Source organism: Gallinula chloropus, assembly GCF_964237585.1.
Source record: "Gallinula chloropus genome assembly, chromosome: 4".
In the NCBI taxonomy this organism is placed as follows: Eukaryota; Metazoa; Chordata; class Aves; order Gruiformes; family Rallidae; genus Gallinula; species Gallinula chloropus.
Window position 1 is genome coordinate 45,773,870 of NC_140088.1, and position 10,325 is coordinate 45,784,194.

The following is a 10,325-nucleotide window of genomic DNA, read 5'->3' on the forward strand; positions in this document are numbered from 1 at the left end:
CTTAGCCAACAGGAGGTGTCTTATTTGCCCAAAGTACTTTCCAGGTTAGGATCAGCATGGCCATTTAAACAGTGAAATGGGCATGGTGTAGACACCTCTTAAAAAACATCGTTATCAATCAGCTGTAACTACACACCCCAAATCATCCAGCGTGTTTCTTAGCTGTAGGAATACATCTGACATTCCAAACAAGGACTCTGAAGAAGCACAGACATAGCTGGTTTTTACTCAAAGAACAGAGAGAGCGTACAGCAGTGGTTTGGAACTGCAAGAATTGCCTCTTAAAGAGACTCTACAGACCGTTGCTCCCACCTCCGAGAAAAGCTGCAAGGCTTTGAGAAAAGGCTGCAAGCCAACAGCTTTCACAGGACCGTGATGAGTGGTGTGGGTGTTCAGACAATGGTGGCCATCATTCAGTCCAGTGTGGGGCACCTTGACTGGTGGCAGCATCTGGGGTGGCCCAGAACAGGCCTATCTCGGGCTGCCTAGCAGGGATGGGCAGCACAGCCATCGGGCTGCTACATCCGAAACTCCTCCAGTTTTGACAGTGTTGAGACATCAACTGGTGACCTGGGAACTGCGATTTGTTTCACTAGGTTATTTCAACTGCTTTAAATTGAAGTCTCTGTGCTGGTAGCTCACACAGACTCTTCCTGTTCAGTCAGCATGCTGCCTCTTTCAGAGAACAGGGGCCTGAAGGAAGAGACTGGTGGTTATTGTCGTCCCCTCCCCCCCCCCCCCCCCCCCCCCCGTGGTTTTGGTGGAGCAGTATGATGGAGACTGAGAAGAATGTATTAACTTGGAAATACCCCAAGTGACCAATCAACAGTTAAGTGCTGCGTTAAGCGTCTCTGCAGGATAGCCCCTGTGAGAGATGTTGGATTGAAATCCACATTTCAAATCCATGTTTAGTGTATTTTATTATATTTCAATGCACTTTCAATGGACTTAAAATTTCGCTACAACCAATTAATACACAGAAGAGAGCAATTGCCAGCAATCAAAGGACACTGAAGGTATTCATCTGCCAAGGACAAAGCCTTTTAGCTCAAACACCTTTATATTAATACTGAAAAATCTCCCTTCTCCACTGAATTCCAAAGGCTAAGCCAGGAAACTCATTTTGTCAGGACTGTGCTCCTAAGACAGTGTGAGACACTATTTGGGAAAGTAAAGGAAAAAAAGATTTTTTTTTAAAATAGCCTCTATAGTTTCAAAGAGGTGGAAAACGGGGCCAGTAACCTACTGAGGCCAAGGATTACATTCTCCACAAAAAGAAATGTCCCTCATCCATCAAAGCAGAGGCTCAGGCCCCTGGTTTGGAAGTCTACTTGTAACACTGTAGTCTTGGCATTTTTAAATAATCAAAAGTAGCTTTGCACAGTGGCCAGGGATTACAGGTGTTGCCGAATGCGGAAGAGAAGTGACAGAGCTTTGGGCGGTCGGCTACCGTTACTGCACTGTAACAAATCCATTTAGATAGCACAGAAGCTGTAGGCAATGAACCACCACAGAGATGACGCAGAAAGTTGCTCTCTGATTTTCAAACTCCTCAGAGGTGCAGCACTGTCCTCTGGCGGTAACATGGAGAACCACTGGTAACTGCACTTTTTATTTAATGTTTAACTTCCAGTAGTCATTATAAATACAGACTCAAAAGAAATCCACATCAGAAAAGGAGAACAATAATTAGAATAAAACAGCTTTCTTGCTACAAGTACACAGGGTTTATCAAGGTTTCTGCTTTTTGAACTTCTGTCACCAACTGCTTCTGTTTGGAAGGACCCACCACAGATCTGCTTGCTTTTTTGAAAAAGGCACTACATCCCTAAGCAGGCTGAAAGTCATTAGGAAACTGGAGAGAAATGCTGTCACCCACATATTCAAATATATCCTTATGAACAACTTTTCGACACCAAGACTTAAGAGAAAGTAACTGTAGAGCTTGAAATAAGCATCAGAGACATCATTGCTGTCGGAGCTGTGCCTAAGGCAGTCATACGAGGACAGACATACATGAACTAACCAGACAGACTGACTACAGGTAAGGAGGCCACTTCCATGTGAGAAACGTCATCTTGCTCTCTTGACAGGGAAGCAGTAATACATGCACGTAAAACAAACACACACAGAAAAAAGATGGCCAAAAATTAGTGTTCAGAGTTAGTTTTAAAGTTTCTTGGTTTATGTTTCCACACCTGTCCTCCCACAATGGCAAACTACTGCTGAGTCTCCGTACGCAAACAGCGAAAGCCACAGGATGAGTAAGTGCCACTCGGCTGCAGAAACTGGCAAATTATTGGCAGTAAACATCACTCTTCTCTTCAGAAGCCGTGCTTCTTTATCCAACCTGCCACTGAAGACAAAAACAACATGCCATAGGTTTGTGTGATGACAGAAGGAAACAAACAAAGCTATCTCAAACACCACAAGATGCTAAAGTCCCCATTCTACCAGCACTTATATCCAGCAACTGGGGAAGGAGCAGCCCACCAGCGTCAGATTATACAAACTCCTGTCCCCACAGTTGTTTGGGAAAAGAGGTGAAGGCTACTGAAGCCTGTGTTTCAATAACCAGATACATGTATTGCCTCGGACAGATTCTGGTTCTTCATTTGATCTCTGCCTGGCCTTAGACCAAGTTAACGTTACAAAAGCAGTGGTGCTGTCAGCACCATCTAGGCCAGCACTGTAGTGCTGAGTGAGATAGATGTGAGATAGATGTGAGAAACCCAAAGCCATCTCCTTTTTCTGTGAACTCTGAGGGAAGAGAAACAGTCTTAATCAGTAGTACAACGGGACACCGAGCATGGGTCAACTCAGTGAGGAGCTTCCCAGTGCTTAGAGTACTGTAGAACCGATACACTGTAGGTGCAAAAACTGGGGGAGGGGGGTGTTATTTAATCTTGCAGGTGACAAAATAGGATTTTTTTGGTGACTATTAGGACAGTTGCACCATGTTGTTTCTTTTATGAACTTACTCTCAGCCCTCCTTCTCCTCCAGAACCTGAGGCTGCAATTCTTTTTTCTATTTCTTCCTGTTTCTTTTTCTTTTGCTCCACAGAATGAGCATTCTTAATGCCTCGAGAGGAAGCCTGAGATAAAAGACATTTGGGTAAGACCAGTTAGTTATCTTTCCAAGAAGCAACCAAACTGCAAGTCTTGGCAACAGCATTTTTAACTTCTGGTTTGTGTGACAAGACTGAAACATTAAGAAATGTCACTACTATGTAAACCCAGACCTTACAGGGTACTTCCTCGTACTGCGAGCTCTTGGTCCTATTGGTATATGAGGCTGGTTTTATTTCGTATTGTCACTCCATCCAGGTGAACATATTTAATGCACTTACACCTACCTACATTGCATCCTAAGGTGCAGAACCAGAAATTCCTGTCCCAGGAGTCCCATAAATTTTAAGTCTGTTTTGTTTCCAGTGCCGGGGCCTATTCTTGCCCTCACAAACAGAAGTAAGCGGGAAGAGACAATTCAGGAAAACAGGATTTCCAGGCATTTGAGCTGTTTTGCCATCAGTTCACTTCTTCCATCTCTTTTTATCAAAAGGTTATAGAAAGATTGGGTACAGATGATGGAAATAATGATGACAGCTTCTATTCTAACACTCAATAAGGGGACAGAGAAAGTCACAAGCTCTGTCCAGCTGCTACAAAAATTGATGGGAGCTGCATGCGCAGGGAACAAAAAGGTCATGGTAGCAGTGCCAGCCCAGGCTGTAAGAAATCCCACTCCTCAGCTGTAAGCCATGACCTCTGTGACAGCGTACCTGTCAAACAGCACAGGGTGCATGGATGCCAGTAGTACACAGATGAGAAACCTGTTGCCAACTACCTGCTGCCTAGCAATCATCTAAGGAGGAACTAGACTAGAAGGTAGGGATATCCCAACTCCAGACAAACAGGGTGAACCTAGAAAGGAAATGTTTTAAAATCTGATTCTCTGCTAAGTTTAGGATTATGATACTGCAGCGTAAGCAGGGAAATCAGGGACGCTCCTGTCTGAAATTCAACACCCTGATGACAAGCACAGTTCCCAATGGGCTACCAGGGCAAATCTTACCAAGAAATACTTAGACCCCATGATTCCTAGCTTTTAGGCAACAGGCCTTCCAAGCAAGTTAGGTTCCCTGACTGTCTCTACAGCACCCCAAAAGAAAGAATGAGTGGTTAAGGAACATGTACAGGAAAACACTAAGCAGAGAAGGACGACTGAAACAGGATGCTTGTGAGACATTCAGAGGATAAAATACTCTCACAGATAGTCCTGAAAAGTCCTTGGAGATGTTTTCTGGTCTTTGCCTTTCCTTCTTCCCAGGAAAAATTTCTAGCAATTGAAGAGCTGGATGGGGACATTCCCCCTTCACATGTCTCAAAAGTGTATTTCCTACGGTTATGCCTAGAAAACCCTTTGTGATTTAAGATTACACGTAGATCGCTTTTATTATGTAGTCTGACACACAATGGAAAGCTTTTAAAGGACTGTGAGGCATTACTCACCGTTGCTACAATTATCCACCAAACCCCCATAAAAGCAGGTCAACATGGTCCTTGTCAGTAGTGGTGATGTCTAAAGATAGATCTTTTAGTTACTGCAGATACTGCATGATTTATGTCCTAAGCCCTTTTTGAGGGGTATGGAAAGGAAGAAATAGGCTGGCTGGTTCTACATAGTGCTACAATGTTTGCATTCTACCTGTCTAACTTCATGGATACTGAACCTGTGAAAGCTTAGTAACCTTAAAAAGATGGAGTAAGTTAATACTACTTCTTTGCTAGAATTTGAGCAGAGAAACATGCACAATTGTTGCCAAGCTGACAAACTGAACTCGCAAGCGCCCATAACTTGCATTTGTAAGAGAAGTACAGGATCAGTAACACTTGAAATTGCCATCACAACTGCCTGACCAGTCTGTTTTGAAGTATTTCTCAATCTCTTCAAGGTTTTTTTTGGGGGGAGAGGGATAATAATGGTGAATGTGCCCTTCATTTCTTAGATTTTTTTTTTTTAACTACTGTCCAACTCTTTTCATCCATCAAACTCAGTTATCTTGGAGTGGTCTTTGAGCACTTATCTAGCTATGAAAAGCTACTATAAATAAATACAAATGGTGGTATACAAGTAAAACAGTAACACCATGAAAATATTTAACGATAATTCTCACAACCCAGGCATGACATCCACAGAAGCCCTAGCAACTTTCTCTATAAACCAGTTACCAAAATACCTTTGGAATAAATGGTATTTTATCAGACATTACCTCCATCTGCCTCTTTTCAGCGGCTTCCGCTAGCTGTCGTCGTTTTATTTCCTAAATAAAATGTGAAAGACAGTGAAACTCTATTTCAAGACAGCCTGTATGTTCTTTTCAAATATTTAATTATGACTCAAATCTGTACAACTAACTGCCACAGCATGCCAGCCTTAAGTCAATTTGCATCAGCCTTCCCTCTCCTCCCAGTCAGCATGAACACAGTGGGTTTAGTGAGCAATATTCTGGAAGAGCAGCTGCTGACCCTGCCAGAAACCTGTACTCGGCTCCCCGCGTTTCGCCTTCACTCCAAAACGTTTAGAGTGGAACAAAAGACGTGCCCTTTGCGAGTCTAAAAGCGGGAAAGGCCACTCTTCCAGGCCTAACTGGCTCCTTTTCTTATCCCCATCACTGCCCTCGGTGAGGGGTACCAAAGGGCCGAGGAGGAATTTCATCCTAGGCAGGCTGCCTAATAGCGAGTGTCACTGTACACCAGAGAAAACAGCACGGGCTTCTTCACGTTTCTGGTTCAAATGGGGTCAACTTGGCCTCGATTATGGCACAAGCCTTCTCCCAAGGAAGCCACCGGTCTCCGCAAGGGTACCGACGGCCGAGGCGCTGGTCTGACAGCGGGAGGCTGCGGTGCGGGCTGCCCCGGGCGGCCGCGGCCCCAGCCCCAGCAGGTGTTCCGTCCCGAAGCCGAAGGAGGATCCGCCGCAGAGCCGATGCCTCGGTCACCGCTTCCGGGGCGCTGCGGCAGCCATGAGGCCTTTCACCGGGCTACTACGGAGCACCCCAGGGGCGGAGAGAGGCCGCGCCCTGGCCTCCATTTTTTAAGGAATGCAGCCCGTTTGCCCCTTCCGCCCCGGCGGAGAGGGCCGCTGCTCCCCGCGCTCGTTCCCCGTCCCGGTAGGCCGGCCAGAAGGGGGGCGCGAAACGGGCCCAGCGGCCGCCGCGGTCCCGCACTCACCGGGTCGGGCGTCTCCACCACGTCCTTGACGGCGCCCCCCATGCAGGGCAGACACAGCCCCATGGCAGACCCCACCACCGGCAGGGCCGGCGACCGTTAGGGAGTAGGCGGTGGCGGCGGCCCCGCCCGCGGCCCCCGCCAGGCGCCGCGCTCCGGCAGGGCCCGCCCCGTCATGGGGCCGGGAGCGGCGCCCCGGCGTGCTGCCGGGGGCGGGCATGACCGGCTGCGGCCGGGACGCTGGCGGCCCGTGGGGGAGCCGGTCCAGGGAGGGCCGCACTCAGTTCTCTGGGGGTTAAACTACGCCCTACTTGTCCTCTCAGGGCAAAAGGGACAGCAGACTAAGTAATGCCTGGCGTGCTTCCGTGAACGCCATGCAGTGATTCGGTGCCTGCTGGAAGCGTTTCCGTTCCCCGACGCGGTGCTGCCATCCGCCGGCGGGGAGCGGGCGGTGCGGTCGCGCATGGGTACGGCTACCGGTGGCAGGAGAGCTCCGGTGATACCGGTGCCGCACGCCAGGAGGGGCCTCTCCCCATCCTTGCTTGAAGCCCTAACGTGGGTCTGCTGACGGTGACGCCTCGCAGGCTCTTTTGAAAGCTAGTGCTGATGTCGCCGAGCCCGGGCCTGCTCTCACGGGGCCGTACGTAGCCGTACCCCAGCTTGCGGCGTCCCTGTGTGCCACTTGCTCCTGAGGAACAGCTCGCTCGTGGGTATGAAGGCGTGTTTCGAGGACCTCAGGGGCTGGGTGGGGATGCAGGACCTGTGCAGCCCATTCTGGGTGGGGATGCAGCCTTCCAGCACCTGAAGGACCTACAGGAGAGATGGAGAGAGACTCGTTATTGGGGAGTGTAGTGACAAGGGGTAATGGGGTTTCAAGTAAAAAGAGAGGGGATTAGACCTTAGGAAGAAATTCTTCCCTGTGAGGGCGGTGGGATGCTGGCACAGGCTGCCCAGAGAAGGTGTGGCTGCCCCCTCCCTGGCAGTGTTCAAGGCTAGGTTGAACTACTAAAGGAGACTATGATGCAATTGCCATCACTGAAATGTGGTGGGATAATTCACATGACTGGAGTGCTGCAATTGCTGGTTACAAACTATGCAGGCATGACAGGCTGGGTAGGAGGTGGAGTAGCCCTGTACGTCAGAGAACGTGTGTTTGGAAGACAACTTCCTGACCCAGCTGGTGAATGAACCCACCAGGGAAGGTGCCCTGCTGGACTTGTTGTTTGTAAACAGAGAAGGCCTAGTGGGGGATGTGAAGGTTGGAGGACGCCTGGGGCATAGTGATCATGAATTGATAGAATTCTTAGTACTGGGAGAAGTAAGAAAGGGAGACACCACAACAAGCACCTTGGACTTCTGTAGGGCTGACTTTGGACTGTTCAGAAAGCTGTTCAATAAAGATTCCATAGGAGGCAGCCCTTGAGGGCAGAGGAGCCCAAGAGGGTTGGTTGCTCCTCAAGAAGGAAATCTTGGTGGCACAAGAACAGGCTGTCCCAGTCTGTCGGAAGAGGAGTCAGTGAGGAAGGAAGCCAGCTTGTCTGAGTAGAGAGATCCAGGAAGATCTTCGGGAAAAGAAGGAAAAATATGAGCTTTGGAAGAAGGGGCAGATGTCTTGGGCCGACTATAGGAATGTAGTGAGATCATGTAGGGAGAAAGTCAGAAGGGCTAAAGCTGAACTGGAACTCAGACTTGCCAGTTCTGTAAAAGATAATAAAAAGTCCTTCCATAGGTATATTAACAGTAAAAGGAGGGTCAAGGAGAATCTCCATCCCTTATTGGATACTGAGGGAAAATTAATGACAAGGGATGAGGACAAGGTCCTTAATTCCTTCTTTACCTCAGTGTATAATAGTAAAGATGGATATTCCCTGAGTACTCATCCTCAGGAACTGGCTGACAGAGAGAGGAAGAATAGCAAAATTCCCATGGTACAGGAGGAAATGATTAGCGACCTACTTGGCCAGTTAGATACCAACAAGTCAATGGGTGTCACAATCCGCACCAGATAAACTGCTTTGGCAGAGGTTAAACCCCCTTGCATTCCAACTGACCTCAGATTGCTCTGGGTGGCTGGGGGTGGCTGGGCTTAACCCCTGAGTGATGTCCAATTAGGTGCTTTATTGTGAGGAGGTCTTCACAATTCTTAGGAACAGAATTAAGACTTAAAACGGAGTCAAGGTTTAAGTTATTTTTTTTTAGCCTGCAACAAGTGTGCAGGAGAAAGCGGGGGAGGGGGGGGGGGGAAGAGAGAAGAGTGAGAAGGAGAGAGAGAGAGAGAGAGAGAAAGATTGCAATATCTACCATCACAGAGCTGAAGCGTCCTGGCACTCCGAATTAACTTCACGTCAGGTGGGGGTGGGGTTTCAGCGCTGGGTGCACGGGGCATTGCTCCACTGCGGACATGCACACTAACGTGGCAGTTCTTCTTGGTTATATACAGTTCAATGTTACTTATTCATTAGGTTACCTCATACACCTGTACATATTCATAACTTGTCCTGCTTTGTATTAAAATGAGTTCCAAGAAGTGATTTCCATAAACTCCTCCCAACTGCGCCTGCGCACTGCTGTTTGGTGGTGGTCGTTGAGGGTCGTGGGGATGAAGTCGGATGGCTCCTCTTCATCACCGCAAGTAACCTTCTGTTTTGCACAGGCTCAGTTACCCCTTGACTCTGATCCAAACTACAAGTTTGGTTTCAGCAGGTTTTGTATACCTGCAAGGACAAGGGGGAGCTTGAACTAGTTACAATGAAATGCTTTGCCTGCATTTGTGACCAATTAGAGACAAGCAAGGAATTCATCGAACAGATTAGGAGGAGGGGGGTACTGGAACTTGTCAAATAAGTCATTTTGTTTCCACAGAGCACATAGTCCTGGATTGTATAGTTTACTTAAAATATGGTGTTAGACTCAAACTTATGTCCCAATTGATGTTTCTTCTTTATCAGTGAGGCAGATCGTTCAAGTGAGGCATTGTTTATGGGAAGTCACCACTATGGCACTTCAAGCCATCCTGTTAGCAAATCTTCCTTAACCCTTTACAAGCGTCTTAATGCAATATTTCAGCAATGTTGAGACATAAGTCCACTGGTACAGGCATTTGTTGAGAGACACAGTACATCACAATGGGGCCAGATGGGATTCACCTGAGGGTGCTGAGAGAACTGTCAGGTGTGCTTGCCAAACCCCTTTCCATCATCTATCAGCAATCCTGGCAGACTGGGGAAATTCCACTTGACTGGAGGCTGGCAGATGTGACACCTATATATAAGATGGGCCGGAAGGAGGATCCAGGGAACTACAGGCCTGTCAGTCTGACCTCAGTCCCAGGGAAGATCACGGAGAGGGTCATCTTGGGAGCTATCATGCAACACATGCATGATGGCCAGGGGATCAGGCCTAGTCAACATGGGTTTACAAAAGGTAGATCCTGTCAAACTAACCTGATCACCTTCTATGACAAGGTGACCTGCTTAATGGATGAGGGGAAGGCTGTGGATGTGGTCTACCTGGACTTCAATAAAGCCTTTGACTCGGTTGCTCACAGCATTCTGACTGAGAAACTGGCTGACACTGGCCTTGACAGGTGGACCCTCAGCTGGGTTAAAAACTGGCTGGATGGGATGGCCCAAAGGGTGGTGGTGAATGGAACCAAATCCAGCTGGAAGCCAGTCATGAATGGTGTCCCCCAGGGCTCAGTCCTGGGTCCAGTCTTGTTCAACATCTTTATCAATGACCTTGATGAAGGGACTGAATGCTCCCTCAGTAAGTTTGCAGATGACACTAAACTAGGAGGAAGTGTTGATCTGCCTGAGAGTAGGGAGGCTCTTCAGAGGGATCTGGACAGACTGGACCGATGGACTGAGACCAATGGGATGAAGTTTAACAAGGCCAAGTGTAGAGTGCTGCACATGGGACGTAACAACCCTATGCAACACTACAGGCTTGGGGGAGACTGGCTGGAGAGCTGTCAGGCAGAGAAGGACCTGGGGGTGTTGGTTGACTGCAGGCTGAATATGAGCCATCTGTGTGCCCAGGCAGCCAAGAAGGCCAATGGCATCCTGGCTTGTATCAAAAACAGTGTGGCCAGTAGG

General features: G+C 48.2%; 1 protein-coding gene across 1 annotated transcript; it reads right to left on the reverse strand.

Annotated features, from left to right (window-relative positions):
- Nucleotides 1–1,596: 1,596 nt before the first annotated feature.
- On the reverse strand, nt 1,597–6,408 carry SVIP (small VCP interacting protein; the record flags this gene model as incomplete). Its single annotated transcript, XM_084263557.1, is given in 5 exon segments — nt 1,597–2,356; nt 2,982–3,095; nt 5,274–5,324; nt 6,235–6,330; nt 6,334–6,408. Coding segments are annotated over 5 exon segments (351 nt in total). The 3' UTR covers nt 1,597–2,341.
- Between the last annotated feature and the right edge of the window lie 3,917 nt (nt 6,409–10,325).